The following is a 16199-nucleotide window of genomic DNA, read 5'->3' as shown; positions in this document are numbered from 1 at the left end:
CTTAGCTGTCCCAAGTGCCCAATATGACCTCTGCAGTCATCGAGGCCTGGCCTGCGATTAGCACCAAGAGCTGCTGTCTAAACTATTCTGGGCGACAGCTTCTATTTCCGTGCTGGTTTACAGCTTTCTTCACAAAGTCACAAAGAGTGGAGCAGCTAAGGGAGGCTTAGCAACGGCCTGCAGCTGCTAAGTGACACTGGGGATGTGGATGAGCACTGAGGATCCCCATGGGAAGAGTTTGCATTCCTCAACTGCCTTCTCCCCAGAGCACGGCCACTCTCCACTTCCTGGTTTTTGCTGAGCCGGTTACCTCCTCTAATCAGGTTGCAAATGTACTTTCTGTAGATGGAACACAGCATGTGGTCCTAACCTTGGCCAAGGAGAAGAGAGGTGTGTGTGGATTCGTGGGTCACTTGACGGATGGAGATGCTGGGAGCCTTGCAGCCATGATGGGAGGAACCCAGAAGCCTCACGAATAGGTTCTGTAATAGTCTTCTTGATGGGGGGGGGGGGAGATCCTGTGTGCTGTCAAGGCAGGTGTTGGGTTGATAGAAGCCAGAAAGTAGCTCAACTAACAGGCTGGTTCTCTGAAGCCTGCTCGGGAAGCCTAAGCACTGTTCTTACCTTACTGTCCCTTCCCTTGTCCTGAATTTCTCTTCATGTCCAATGTAAAGAAAAGCCAATAGCAGGCTGAATCAAGATGGGGCTATCCCTTACTGGGAGGGCCCTTTAAACTTTGTCTTCTTATATTGTGGAGGGGTGTGCAATGGAGCTATTTCCTTTGAACTGAAATATTCCTTCCTAGAGGCCCCTAAGAATCAGGAAATGAAGGAAACTCTTAACACCCAGGAAATTCCTGAGGACGGTCTGATTCACAAGGCCCACCCCCCAAGGAAGGCTATAAGCAGCAATCTAGTGCTAAGAAGCCTTTCCTGTGAGGACCAACAGCCTGCAGGCTGGGTGGAGATTCTGGGATGTAGCTTGCATGGGTTGTCACCCTTGCTGAGAGTGGGCTTTGGGTAATGCAGCTGTCTTGACCCCTTAGTAACCTCTTATGCTACTGTAATGACCCAAAAAAAAAAAAAAACCTCACTGGCTCACTAAGGGAGGCTTGGGTGGAGTTGTTTCATTGGTACCTTGTTAGTGCAGCCTGGGACAAATGGCCATTTGTTTACATCTCCCTAAGAAAAGTTACACTTCAGTTGGGGTAGGATGGTTAATCTCATTTGTCAACATGATTTGATAGGTCTATAAGAGTGGTTCTTAACCTTTCTAATGCCGTGACCCTAAAATACAGTTCCTCATGTTTCAGTGACTCCCCAACTACAAAAAGTATTTTTTTTTTGCTATTTCATAACTGTAAGTTTTCTTTACTCACTATACATCACATATGTATCTATGTATGTATATGATTAATCACAGCCCTCTCTCTCTCCTCTCTTTCCAGTCCCACCCATACAAATCCCTCCCCCTCTTGGGTCCCACCACACTCTAGGGCATCTAGTCTCAGCAAGACTAGGCACATCCTTTCCCACTGAGGCCCAACCAGGCGGTCCAGGTCAAGAAGGGGACCCAATGGCAGGGAACAGAGACTGAGACAGCCCCCGCTCCACTTGTTAGGGGACTCACATGAAGACCAAGCTGCACATTTGCTATAATGTGTAGGGGGTCTAGGTCCAGCTTCTGCATGCTCACTGGTTGGTGGCCCAGGGTGCACTAGCCCTCATGGTCCCAGGTTAGTTGACTCTGTGGGTCTTCTTATGGTCATAAATGTAATTTTGCTACTGTTATGGGTGGCACTATTCCCTGGGTTAGGGTCCTGGACTGTATACAGAGCTGAGCTGAGCACAGCTATTCATTGTTCTTGATTGGAGACACAATGTGACCAGCTGCTTACAGTTCCTGCTGCCTCAACAGACTGTACCCTAACCCTTCCTGGGGTTGTAGAGATGGTTCAGGTTGTTCCTGTAGGGGAACCAAGTTTGACTCACCCTCCCACAAACACACTCCTTAAGTTGCTGATGTCGGGGTACTAAGACGGGGTAATAAGGAAAAAAAAAAGCACTTTGAGAAACACAAGTTCTCCAGAGTCTCAACTTCCAGATCCGCCAACTCCTTAAGCTTAAGTGCCATGAACTCCTTAGGTGCTCCACCTACGAGAGCACAATGCCTTCTGGGAAAGCAGTCCTTCTGGAGCTTCAAGATGCAGCTCATCACCCAGGAGCTGCTCAATGGATGGTTCTGGCCAGCTCCATCCTCATTTTAATCAGGAACGCAAAGAGCAGTAGGTATCCCTGGGACATTGGTGACACCAGGGAGGCAGCACCAATGGCCACCTGCCCATCAAACCACTCTGAGAAACAAAACCCTTTAAAATTAGGTTTCTGAAATTCCCAACAAATGCTAGGCAGACACAGAAATCACAACTCAAAACTTTGGTTACTGGCTGTAACCCAAAGTAGCATGCTGGCTTATTCAAATCTAGAAAGCCCAGGCTGGTCCCTGGGTGAGTAACAGCACTCGGCTAAAATTAGCCTGGCCATCTGCTGAGACAGCAGCTGGCTATTCTAAGCCCTCGAGAGCCTGCCTGGAAGTGGGGGTGGGCTTCCCAGGGAAAAGAGCCAGAGGCCTGTGGCCTTGTGGTCAAGGGGAGGACAGACAGGCAGTTAGAGACTCAAAGGGAGCCAGGTTCATGGAGATTGGAAATGCAGAGCTGGATCCAGATTATATTTTCTACTTTCTTTCTTACATTCTCAGGATCTCAGATGGATGGCGGATCGGCTAATTTAGAAGACTGTCACACTGTGTTTGGGGACTCTGGTTCAGATGACCTATGGAGTTGAAGGCCGTCTATGGAAGCCATCTCCCATTTCTGCCCCGAGAGAGAGCAGTATCCCTCAGAGTGAAGACTATTTAAGCACGTATCTGATTAATAGTCACTCACGCCCAGAAAACCTCCTCCTGCAGTTTGCTCGACTTAAAATTGCAGTCAACGCCCCTATGTGGCTGCCCCAGCCTTACCTCTGATTGGACATAAAGCCTTAGCTGGTCCTTTTGCCATTTTTCATAGCCCAGTTTGTACTTGATTTTTATACTTTCCCCCTTTCCTTTTACGTGAATGAGTATTTTTGCCTGCCTGCAGAGGCCAGAAAAGCATGGCAGATCCCCTGGAACTGGAGTTATAAATGCTTGGGAGCCACTATGCAGGTGCCAAGAACCAAACCTAGATCTTCTGCAGGAGCAAGTGAAGTGCTTCTAACCACCGAGCCATCTTTTTAGCCCTGCTTCCCACTCCAACTCCTTTTAACTGGTGCTGTTAATAAAATCCTTGCATATGCCAAGTGTTTTTCACTGAGCCCAGTAAAATCACTTTTTGGGGTATTAGCACATTCATTGCTAAGTCAGTCCATACGTATTCACCACAGTATCTTCTTACCCTTTCTTCAGTATTTAAAAAAAAAACTTTCTGTGGTGTATGACGTGTGCTTGTGCACTCAATGTCAGGACCCAGAAGTCAAGCGTTGGATGTCCCCCGTCCCACTCCCAGCTTATGTTTTCACCAAAGTACTTCGCCAAGGCTCGTTTACCCTTTGTTCTCAGCCCCAAATCAGCTTTTCATGAGATAAGTTTTCATAGCATAGTCCAGGCTGGCCTTTAAAAAAAAAGCCTGCTGCCTCTGCCCACAGTGGCGGAATCTTAGCCACCAGCTACCTGCTAATACTCCGTGCCGATGTGTAGACTGATAGGGAGCAGACAGCACTTCTGCAGGCCAAGGAATCACCCAACACAAGCGGCATGACTAGCTACCTTTTAATTAAAAAGAAAAATCAAGACCATCTCATGTAGCCCAGGCTGACATCAAACTTCCAAGTGCTAGGACTCAGTAACATAATAGCATGTTATCATCAGCATACACTGTGTATACTGTGCTAGCCCTGGTCCTCAGCTGGCCTAAACTCATCCCTGAAAGCCAGGCCGTGATGTTTACAGCAAGGTCAAGTTCCAGGCACATCACTCTGCAGCCAGCGGCTTTCAAGTGTGCTGTGGGTGTTTGTTGAAGGAGTCATCTTCACCTCCCTAAGAGGGCAACACTCAAGTACAGTCCGACCGCACAGAATCCTGATGCCAGCACACTGCAGGAACTCATAGTGCTTCTCAGACAATGCAAGAGTGCAGTCTCAAACAGGTAAGGGCAGGCTGAACAGACGCTGCCCGAGGGCAAGGACAGCTCACCAGGTGGGCAGAGCACGGCACTCAGACCCTGAATTTTGGGGTAAGGTTGTTGTTCGTTCTGTGGACACGGCATCATGGGCCTAAGCGCTGGTTCTTAATTTATAGTGGCCTCACTTTTGGTTGCTGTGGTAGTTTGAATGAAAATGGCCTCATAAGCTCACAGAGAGTGGTACTCTTAGGAGGTGGCCTTGTTGGAGGAAGTGTGTCAGTAGGGGGTGGGCTTTGAGGTTTCAGAAGCCCACTGCCTCCTTCCTTTGAATCAAAATGTAAAACTCTCAGCTCCTCCAGCATCATATCACCATGCTTCCTTCCATGAGAACAATGGACTAAACTAAACTGCAAACCAGCCCCAATTAAATGTTTTTTCTAGTCAGTTTTGGTGGCACATATCTTTAATCCCAGCACTTGGGAGGCAGAGGCAGACCATCTCTGAGTTTGATGCCAGCCTGGTCTACAGAGTTCAGTTCTAGGAAAGCTTTTCCTTTGCAAGAGTGGCCATGGTCATGCTGTGTCTTCACTACCTTAGAAGCCCTAACAAAGACAGCTGTCATTCTCAGGGCAAGACCTGAGGTCCTCCCCCAACCCAAGGCTTCTTTGTGTAGCCCTGGCTATCTTAGAACTCAAGAGATCCATTTGCCTCCTGAGTGCTGGGATTAAAGCAATGTGCCACAACTGCCGGGCTAAGACTTAGATTTCTTTTCTTTTTTAAAGATTTATTTATTTATTATATGTAAGTACAGTGTAGCTGTCTACAGACACTCCAGAAGAGGGTGTCNGATCTTGTTACGGATGGTTGTGAGCCACCATGTGGTTGCTGGGATTTGAACTCGGGACCTTCAGAAGAGCAGTCGGGTGCTCTTACCCACTGAGCCATCTCACCAGCCCCAAGACAGATTTCTTAAACATGGAGACCAGTACCAAGTGAACATTGCTAGAACCCACTTCTTAGAATAAAGTTGTCAGAAGTGGGAATGTGGACTTTAGAAGTCACTTTGTTCAAGCCCCGTGAGGTACCTGCTCTTCTCTGCTGGCACAAAGGCGATGGTAGGCAGCCCTACTGACAGGTTTCATCTACAAGGGGCTGGAGACATTCAACACTGGAGAGCTTGACCACGTGCCCAGACAGCCACACCCCTCATCAGAAGCCTCACTTCCTCATGTCCCCCAGTCTGACTGCAGCCACACACCTGATTCTACAGGACAGAGCCCTAGACCACAAATGAAATAGAACACTTCATTTTTCTTCTTTTCTGTCTTGAGTGAGTTCTGCTTTTTGTTCCTCCCACCAGAAATCAAACCCAAACTTTTGAGTCCTTGAGTTAGGGATGGTGGGAGTCGACCCTGAGCCTGTCAGTCCTACACACGTCTGTGGAAGGTCAGAAGGGGCGCTGACTTTCAGAGCTGAATTTAACAGTCAAGATTGGTTTTCGAATTCCAGCTAGCTCTAGATGGTCTGTGGTTTTGGGACAGTACAGTGCAGATTCCCAACCTGAGGTTGCAACCCTTTGGGGAGTGAACAGCTCTTTTACAGGAGACCATGGAAAAACTATAGATATTTACATTATGATTTCATAACAGCAGATAAACTACACTTCTGAACAGAAGCAACAGAAACAATTTTATGGTGAGGGTCATCGCAACAGGAGGAACTGCATCAACAGGGGTGCAGTCTTAGGGAGTCTGAGAAGCACTCCTGCCTTGCCAAGCACTGGAAATCTGGAGACACACTTTTAGGATTCAGTGCTATAGGGGGTTCACACCTACAGGGCCTATGTAGACTTCTCACTGTGAAGATAACCATAGCCCTGTCAGAGGAGATGAGGCACACAACACGGGAGTAGATATCCATTTGCATTTTAATTGAGAACTATTAGCCCTTTGGGTGGCTGTACTGATTACAGACGGTTCAATTTGGAAGACACAGAATCCCAAATGCAACTTTGAACTGACCACACTACAGGCTCAGTAGTCCCTTCTTTTGGTTATCCCATGTCTACCACTGAAAACCAAGTAAAACAAAAGCCCAGCAGACTAAGAGGGGGACATATAAGATAAAAAAGAAAATCTATATAGTATGAAATTAATTTTTATTTTTAGCTCAAAATAAATGCTTAACATTTTGCCAAAATCAAACCAAAGATGAACCCTTGAAAGAAGGGAGGAAGCACATTTTTCCTTCCCTGGGGAAGCCAGTAAGGCAGACATTGTGACTGTGACGTGGCGCGTTTCCTCCCTCAGGACTAGTCTAGGCAAACAACAAAAACCTCTCCCCAACTTTTGCTCTACTGCCAGCTGTGTCTGTCTATGGGGCTGTGGCTGGTAGGATAAACTACAAACAACTGGCCTACCCCAGTGCAGCATGGACAAGGGACTTGAAACCAGAGCCCTTTAACCTGTCTGTATAAAACCCTTCCTAAGGAGATTCGGTGAGGGTGCCACCCTTCGGCGGCAGCATGGCTGAGGTTTTGTGGTGTCTGGTGCAGAGGCACTAGGGGGAATTGCCCCTTAGACCCTGGGTGCTGGGCACAGCCCACCCCTCGCACTTTACCACAGGGATGTCTTAAAATTGAACTTGAGTTTCAGCAGGTATTTCAGATTCACCTGAGCAATGTCGTAGACAATGTACCTGGGGAGGGCAGTTGTCAAGGAGCCAACAGTTGAGTCCCCAAGACCTCTTACCCAACATGCAATCTCCTGAAAGTGGGGAAGGCTGGTGCCCAGAGAGACAGGTTTATCCACACAGCAGGGAGTCAGAACTGAAGCTGACACAGGAGACCACCCAAGGGGCAAGTTGCTACTATCCCCATACAAGCTGCCCTGGGCAATAAGAGCACATGTACCTGCTGGTACGGTTCCAGAGCACACAGCATAGCCAAGAAAGGATACTCGTTATACAGCAGGCAGGTGTCGTTGACACCAGATGGGATCCCTGTTCCCAGCGGAACCTCTACACCCTCCAGGGTGATGCTGGCTGAAGGGTCAGGGGTGGTTTTCCCCAAACCTGTAAGGTGGAAGGGTCAAGTTCTAGGTATAACAGGAGGTGTGTAACAAGGGCTGTGAAAATGTCCCGGGTATACTTCTATTTTATACAGGGTGTGTGTTCACTTTAAACATACTTCAGATGGAAGCACAGATACTGTAAAGAAAGGTTTCAAGGCAATGCTCTAAACCAGTGAAGTCACAGTGGCCCAGGTGAGGTTATTCTGTGGCGAACACCCCAAGGAGGCCTTGATAATTCAATAATCCAGGGGCACCAGAGGTTCCTCTTAGCCCTGATACTACCAGTGCCCTGACTTGGTTCCTGGTATTCCATAGAACTCCCATGGTATTATGACACAGGAATCAAACAGTTTTGTTCTTAAATGAACCGCCAGCAGCCAGTTCCAAGAGTCTGGCCGTTGGAGGAAGAGTAGCCCCCCGCACCCCCAACAATCTACCGTGTCAGGCTGAGGGAGCCATGTCAGGCTGGAGGACAGTACCTTTGACACTGTGCTTGCCCTTGGGTAACTTGCTGATATGTGAAGCATGCTTGAGTTCATACCTATTCAAAAGAGGACAGTCTCAGAAGAGCCTCTGGTCACGGCTCCTAACCAACCCCTTCCTCAGCACCTTCACTGGTACATAAACTAAGTGCCCACAGAACTCTGTTCACCCTCACCTTGGCACCTCCCTCCCAGAGCGTTCTTCTCAGTACAGAGCCCACAACAGTACCACTCCTGTGGGGTTATTTTCAAAGAAAGGCCTGTCTGAAGCTGTGGCCAGCTGCCTGACAGTTCCTGTCTAGTCTACCCTATGGCCTACTTCGCCATCTAGTTCTGGTCACAGCTCAGAGGATGAAGGAATCGGGTCTTCTCTTTGAATGACCTTCCTGTGTCCTGGCTCCTGTTTGGTTTTCATAGCTTCTCTAACTCTCCAGACTCCTCCCTTGAGCTGCCATCTACTGTACTTACAAGCCAAGAAGACTTCCTCTAGTCCACTCTGCCCACCCTGGCCTCAGAGTCTGGGTACTCACATGTTTCCAAGGGCAACCTCTCCCAGCAGTATTAAGCCAATCGGGTCTCCCTGAGATGTGTGGCAGTAGTTTGCACTTTTGGACACCATATCGGCAAAGTAGATCCCTTTCCCGAACATGTAGCCTGTCTGGAGAGTTGGAAGAGGGACAGGTGAATTCCCACAAGCGCTTTTGCCTGGCCAAGGCCCACGGCCATTGCTTCGGAGAGGGACGGCTCCCTCTATGGAAGACCAGTGCTTCCAGGTGGGCTGGGGAAAGTCACATTAACAGCGGACTCTTTCTCTTTACCAGGAAGTCTCCTAAGGCTAATGTGAGTGAGTTAATGATCACTACTTAGACCAAGTCAGGCACACATATACATCCAGCAGGCACTGATGTCACCACTCAGCCACACACCAGTACCTAGCGTGAGTGAGAGCTATAGTCATCAAACCCTTCTTTTTCTTTCTTCTCCACCTCAGAGGGCCTGTTGACTTGGTCTGTCCAGCAGGCAACGTCATCTATCCCTTGTCCTATTTTTTTAATGGTGGAAATTTGGGAGCTCACGGATGCTGCCAGCTGAGGAAAGGCAGAGGCATGCCTGGGCTCCAAAGCCCGTTCCCTTCTGAGAGAGCTTGCTGCAGGCTGGACTCTCAAAGCACCGGGGGCCCTCAGGAGGAGACCACTGCAGGAACAAGTCCTTCCACACCGCCCCAGAGAGGCCAGCCACCTACCACAGGTGCTTCAGGTGGGGCTATCCGCAGACCCTGTGACAGGATGCCGGCAAAGTTGGTGGTCCTGGAGCCGTGCCACAGCAACCTCCTGTTGTGAAGCTGCCTGAAGGGCTTGTAGCGCTGACTCTCTCCCTCGCGCTCTATCTTAAAGATCTGGGCAGACAGTTGGCAAAAGGGAGACAGATACTGTTGCTCAGGTTCACCCAAGACATGAACAGGCTCAGCAGCTTCCGATGCTGACCACCTGTCACAAGGACGCTTTAGTTTTGCCACACCATCCACGGGCTGGGATGGGATGACAATGCACGTGTCCCAAGACTCCACTTATAAGGACGAGCCATTACAGACACCGGGGCTGATGTGCAGCAGGTACACACCTAAGGAATCTTTTTATGAGAGTGTTCTCACTATGTAGACCAGGCTAACTTGGAACTAAGTATGCAGCCCAGGCTAGCCTTGGTCTGTTAAGCCTCCTGAGTGCTGGGATTACGGATGTGTACCTCATCTGGCCCGAGGAATCATAAACTTCTGGTAATCATGTTTTCTGACAAATCTGGGCACTCTAAGTACACAGAAAAGCCACGGTCAACTGTACAGCAGTGCTCACTCTCCTGCTCATGTCACTTCTGCTTACTAAAAGCAGAGCTGGGCAGTGGTGGCATAAGCCTTTAGTCCCTGGCACTCAGGAGGCAGAGGAAGGCCAGCCTGCTGCACACAGAGAGCTTCCAGACAGCTAGGAATACAGATCCTATCTCAAAAAGAAAGAAAAAAAAAAAAATGGAAAAAGAAAGAAAAGCAAATGGCTCACCCTTTCTGAGCCAGGCCCAGGAAAGGACGGACAGGGAGACCTGGCGGGACAGAAAGGGGAAGAAGATTCTTACGTCTATCACTTCCAGGTCATAGGCGTTGTGTGTGGTAGCATGAGTGTTCTTCACGTATTTCCTGATGACCTCGGCCTCTTCAGAATCTCGGTCCACCACCTGGAAAACAGGCATGTGGAATCAGGGCGGGGAGCTACCCAGAGAGGAAGAACACTGATACACTAACCTAAGGGACGCCAGGAGCAGCTCACACTGCCAGGGACTGACACTCGCAGGCCGAGGCCAGGGTCCCACGAGCCTGATTGTCACTTCTTTATCCATTTGCACTGCTCAAGAAGCAGCTCAGAGCTCTTGCCTATACGCTAGTCTATGAGTCAAGCTAGAAACATGAGGTTGACAATTACTGAGGTAGAACTATTCTGACCAGGAGTCCAGCTCACCGATGGAACACAAGGTGACAAGATACAATTTCCCTCTCCCTATGCAGTCCTAGGGATGGGCCAAAGGCCCTTTCACTTTCACAGCAAGTACTGCTCTACCACCAACTATCTCCCAGTCCCCTTAGGGTTCGGAGGACAGTCCCTCGTCCATGAGTACCGTGGCTGGCTCAGTGCGTGCCCAACCATGTGACGTCAATGTAATCCACACTAAATAAGCTGAGCATGTGCAGGAGGCTATAGATGGTCTTTACCTCGTCTTATTGCAAGTTTGGAAAACCTAAGAATTCTGAGTCTCTGTGCTGTCTCTTAACTACAAGTTTTGTAACAGTAGTTAAAAACAGGAGCCTCCTCAACAAGAGCCTTAGCTTTCCTGCTAAAAAGGTACATTTGGCATCATATCCTACTTGTGAGGCAGGCAAGCTTAGAGAACAGCTTAGCTACCTGGGACTCCACTTGTTTGGCTTATGTAGGCACCCTTTTCTAACACTGAGAACCTCACTTGTTCATTCTGCACACTTTCCTCTCCATTCAATGACCTATATCCTAAGACCTATACCCCTCTATCTGCTGTGAGCACACCAACCTCCAAACAATGCAGTAAGCTAAGAACCATAAGGGCTGGAGAGATGGCTCAGAGGTTAAAAGCACTGGCTGCTCTTCCAGAGGTCCTGGGTTCAATTCCCAGCAACCACATGGTGGCTCATGACCATCTGTAACGAGATCTGGTGCCCTCTTCTGGCATGTCTGAAGAAAGCAACAGCATACTTACATAAATTAAGTAAATCTTTAAAACAAAACAAAAAACCCCATAAAACCCGAGGCACTAGCTAGCTCAGACTTTCCAGTGGGTCTCAAAGGCCACCAGAATCACCTGGATATGTGAGAACACAGAGTCAAGGCCTAGCCACACACTTGAGGAGCTGTGAAGATGGCCCACCTGCACATGTAGGCTGGGGACGCTGCTCTAAGGTGAGCTACTGAATGCTACATGGGAAGGGCAGGCCTCTCACCTTAATGTTGGTTTTGAGCTTCTCATAGTTGACGTCGATGGGGTCCTTACTGCTGTCGTCAGACCCACCCCTGAGAAGACTATAGGCCACCTCAATGTCCAGGAGGTTGTCCAGCATCTCCACCTTGGCCTGCGGACAGAATACAGACACAATACAGACCTGGGAGCTAAGTCCACAGGGAAGGAGACAATGAAGCCCTGACAGGAGTACATGCAGAAAGTAGATGACATCTGACATCTTCCCTTAGGTGGGGGAAGAGCCTGTGCTGGCCAGACCCTGCCATCACCCCTCAACTCAATGGTGGGCACTCACAGGCATTTCCCAGAATGCTAATGAGGCTCTGATGCCTGGAGAAGTGAAGGGAAGATGTCAGAACTCTTAAATATGAATGATAGGCAGGAACATAGATGCCACAAAGTGACCTAGGCCAGGGACTCATGGGGACCTTCATGTGAGACAGAGCAATGGTCTTCTTGGTTAATGACAATTTCCTAGACTGATTTGGTAAAGCAAAGGAAAGGAAGGAAGAGCAGGAAGGATCCTACTCTTAACACACACGGTAAGGAGGGCAGTTCCAGGAAGACCCAGCGATGGCCCACTCCATAGCCGGCTACCTGCACGCTGTCTGCATTGTTCAGGAGTGGCGGCTTCTTCATTCCGAAGTCATGGGGAATCAGGGTGTAGAAGCGATTGGAGAGATCTAGGATCTGGGATTCACTGCTGCCTTGAGACACTGCCTAGAAGGGAAGGGGACAGACGAAAGGACACAGGATTAAAGCAGCTGCTGTCTATACAAGCAGGGTCATTAGAGTACCTTCTCACTGAGAAGAGTCATGGCACTGAGGCACGCAGGATCATGGTCCTGTAACTGTTTATTTTCTAGGCCAGTGTGAGCCCCGTCTCAAAACAAACAGACAACCAACAGAAACTGTCCACAATGTTGGGGAGCATCTCTCTGCCGCAGTGGCAAAGACAGTCCACACATGCTACCGAGGGCCACGAGCCTGAGAGAGCTTGAGCCATGTCGTGGAAGCAGAGACCCAGTTCCCTGCTCAGAGGCACTGGGTTCTCCAGCACCACCCAGGAAGTCTACTTTCCTGGGTGCTTCTCTCTTCTCAAAGAGGCTGTACCCCACCCTCGAGTACAAGTAGAACCTTTCGGTCTCTTGAGGATGTCAGTGTGAAGCCCTAGGGCTGGAGAGATACTAGGTAAAATTCTCTACCAAATTTAAACTTCTAAGGAGTTTATTCCATATCTGACACCTAAAATCATTACCATGTGTATTTTGTTAACATTCTTTGAGCAACAAACTGAACTTTGATATTTACTGAACTGAAAAAAAATCCCAATCCTCACAAACTACAGTTGAGTACCGTCACTGCCCCCAGTAGATGTGCTACTGCCTCACCTGCCTGGAGATCCTTGCTTACCTGCTGGACCTCACTGAGGATGGAGTAGGCGGCCTGGATCTGCCTTCTGCTCAGCTTCCCCAAGGGCATCTTCTGAAGGTCAATCTGCAGCGACAGGGGCATTCCGCATCGTGGTGACACAGCATCCTTCCCTTGTACCCTACCTCGTATGCTGTGCTCAACATAACTCCTACCAATCTCCTAGGACAAGGCGGTGGACTAAGCCTCCCACAGTACTCTGGGGCAAGGATGGGGGAGGGTACCTTTGCTGCCATCCAGTTCAGAAACAAGAGCCTCAAATTTCCAAGTGCTGAATGTTATTTTTCAAGAACACACACCTGACTCCACACTGGCCTTTCAAACCAGCCACCCCAAAAGGCTGTACGTTTGTTTACCAACACTGCAACTAAGCATATTACTTCAGGATCTACTGTTAATCCGGGTCTTGAGCTGCAAAGGCAGAGGCATGATCACTTTTTGTTAACAGTGACGAGGAGCTGACAGATCCACACTTGTAAACTGGATCGACTGTTCTCGAATGACATCTACTTACTCCTGTGAGTGAACCGGCCTGCACTGTCACTGAGCGCTTGAGGTGACACATCTGTGTACTAGTACCTCACTGCTTTAAGACTGTGGATTCCAGGCCAGGGACTAGGAGGCTATGTGGCTGGCCAGGAATAGAAGGCCCTCTCCATCAACTGCTGGGAAGACCTCAGGTGAGGGGAGAAGATCCTGTGCCTGGCTTAGCCAGTTGTCTACACCATGCAGGCCCACTCAGGAGCAGCACGGTTCCAACCAGCATCACCTCTCCTCCTATGTCCGAGACGAGCGAGCCCCTAACACAGCTACACCCAGCCTCAAGTTTTAAGAAAGAGAACCTGACTTGAGTTTGGCTAACTGACTGGAGCACGGATCAAGACAGCAGTGGTCACAGGAGTTTTCTTTATTGTTTAATTTTTATTATTATTATTTTATATCTATGACTGCTTTGCCTACCTGCATGCCTGTGGAAGCCAAAAGAGGGCACTGGTTCTCTTGGAACTAAAGATACAGATGGTTGGAAGCCACCACGTAGGTGCTGGAAATTAAGCCAGGGCCTCTGAAGAGCAGCTAGTGCTCTTATCTACTGAGCGGTCTCTTCCACCCAGTTTTCTCTTTCTGCGAGTGAGTGAAGGTTTGGACTTCCATCGGCATCAGCCAGCTGGTAAGTCCGAGCCCCAAAGAACCAGACCTAACCACCCTAACACAGAAATCAAAATGGGAAAAAGCAATGGGGCCCAGGGCCAGTCCTCCACAGTACACTGCATGTCCCATGGCAGTGACTGGGCAAGCAGGAGCTGGGATGGAGGTTTTGTGGCCGCATGTTTTTTAGAAAGGAAAGGTGACACAGTGAGCTCACCAGGCTCAGTGTGTACCAACCATGCTTAGCCAATGAGCAGCGAGAGCTACCTCACTCAACACCCACCTCGTACTCCACCAAGGCCTTCTTCATGCTCTCCACGTCAAAGATCATCCCCACAAGCTCCTGCACTGGCTTCGGCAGCTTCGACTTGGTGCCAGGCTTCACCGTCAGTTTTTTTACTGCCTCTTCATCCTTTAGGGAAGTGGGGAAAGAGGACAAGGATTGTGTTGTCAGGGGTTAGCTATAGGTAACTAGGACACAGGACAGAATACTGTCAGCAAAAAAAAGCCAAATGTTCATCAAACCCTCCGGGCCAGTTGGACACAGACAAAGTAATTCCCATGCACTCCCCGAAGCCCTCCTGACTGCTTCAGATTCACATTCCAGCTGTTCTGACGATGCCTGACTCTCCTGGGCGTGCTGGTGCCCTGCAGATGATGCCCAGTGTGCATCCACACCTATCTTAGAAGGGAAGGAAGCTCCAATCACTGGGCAGGAGCTTGTTAGACAAAGTCTTCCTTTGCCTGCACCTGCTTGCCCAGGTCCGCTGGTATCCATCATGTGATAGACCATTCTGCAAAGTGCTGGGTTACAAATGATTAAGATTAGCTTCATGGTTTCTGCTTTTAAAATGCTAAACTACTTCTCTGTCTTACATTGCACCCGTATGAAGAGTGGTATCTTTGGAGAGTGTGTGTGGCATAATCCTGGCCACGAAGGAAGAAATGGGTGAGTACCACATGGGGCACAGGATTCTGATATTATGGTGGGAAAGGACTCCAGAGGTAACAGCAGCCAGATGCAGACACATGCTAGGACTTCGTTAATCTTGGGCGGTTTTATTTTCTATACTTTTCTCAAAGAAATTCTAAAACAAATACTTAGGAGGGTATTAGCCTGTCCACTCCTAAGTCCAAGGGCTCAGCTGCCATTATGCACTATTATAAACGTGTCTATTTTTTGAAACAGGGTGTCACTATGTAACCCAGGTGACCCTGAAACATACTATGAAGACAGAGTGACCCAGGCTCAGAGATCTGCCTGCCTCTGCTCTCTGTGCACTAGGGTTAATCGTGTGCACCATCATGCCGACCTGACCTCTAATTCTATTTCCTAACGCAGAGCTCATAACACTCTACAACAGAAAAAATTCCCTCTAAGGAATGCCAGACCCCAAAGGCGTGGAATTAAAATCTGTACCCAATCATAAGTCTACTTTTAAAAATCTAACATGTACACGCCCCTGGCTAAGATTACTAACCCTATATAGATCTCCTTAAGATCTACGTGGCCTTAAGCAATGGTGTTTTACCAAGTACGGCGCGCACACACACCTGCTTGCAAGCCCAGCATTTTGGAGGCTGAAGCCAGATGACTGTTAGTTTGACTTGCTAAACAGCAACCCCCGGGTCAACCCAAACACAAACATCTAGGCACAAAATGTCACCTAATAGATAACTGATAACTGAATGCTGCCTCAGGGCCCACAGGAGACTTTAAGATAGATAGGTGAGCACATCAGCTCTCCCGACCCACCATTATTTCTCTTCAGTGCTGACCCGTGGATTCCAGTGGAATCTTCTACAAGTTAAGCATTACAGTGAAGCCCCAGAGCAGCTTCAGAAACCACCTTTCCTTGGTGTCTCAGAATCTCTACTGCTAGTGGGCGTGACGACACGTGTAACTGCACACACCTAAAATCCCAGTGCTCAGGAGGCTGAGAGTTCAAACCCAGCTTGAGCTCTCTCCACTTTTATCCAAGCTTCACTCAAAGCCTTATGGTATACATTTTACAACACTTTTCTGTAGCTACTGAGATGCTCACATAACTTCTACCCTTTGTTCACAGGGCATATTGAAATGTCAACTACCTCAAGTTCTGTTTGTATTACACCTGAGCTTTGTGTATTCGCACACTGCTTGACTTACTAGTTACGATTTTTATGTTACAGAGATGGTGTTCAACATACTCTTCTCACGCTCTTGGGTAAAACTGGCCTTGCGGCATGATGTTTTCTTCCAAGTTGGGGGGAAGAATTTGTTGCCCTAGTTTTTTTTTTTTTTTTTTTTTGGTTTTTGGAGACAGGGTTTCTCTGTGTAGCCCTGGCTGTCCTGGAACTCACTCTGTAGACCAGGCTGGCCTCGAACTCAGAAAT

At 48.6% G+C, this 16199-nt stretch overlaps 1 protein-coding gene across 1 annotated transcript in view; it reads right to left on the bottom strand.

Moving 5' to 3' along the window:
* Window positions 1-6071: 6071 nt before the first annotated feature.
* Window positions 6072-16199, bottom strand: part of Parp1 (poly(ADP-ribose) polymerase 1) — a 31307-nt gene continuing 21179 nt past the window's right edge. Inside the window, exons 13-23 of the mRNA XM_021198603.2 lie at window positions 15603-15624; window positions 14107-14235; window positions 12660-12743; window positions 11844-11966; window positions 11230-11358; window positions 9840-9938; window positions 8959-9111; window positions 8246-8373; window positions 7713-7774; window positions 7120-7234; window positions 6072-6859 (exon numbers count right to left, since the gene is read on the bottom strand). Of these exons, the coding sequence (XP_021054262.1) occupies window positions 6778-6859; window positions 7120-7234; window positions 7713-7774; window positions 8246-8373; window positions 8959-9111; window positions 9840-9938; window positions 11230-11358; window positions 11844-11966; window positions 12660-12743; window positions 14107-14235; window positions 15603-15624 (1126 nt within the window). The 3' untranslated portion in view covers window positions 6072-6777. The remainder of the gene's footprint in view (window positions 6860-7119; window positions 7235-7712; window positions 7775-8245; window positions 8374-8958; window positions 9112-9839; window positions 9939-11229; window positions 11359-11843; window positions 11967-12659; window positions 12744-14106; window positions 14236-15602; window positions 15625-16199) is intronic.

Source organism: Mus pahari, chromosome 5, assembly GCF_900095145.1.
Source record: "Mus pahari chromosome 5, PAHARI_EIJ_v1.1, whole genome shotgun sequence".
NCBI lineage: Eukaryota > Metazoa > Chordata > Mammalia > Rodentia > Muridae > Mus > Mus pahari.
Note: the sequence above shows the minus strand (reverse complement) of the source record. Positions and strands in the feature narration are given on the sequence as shown.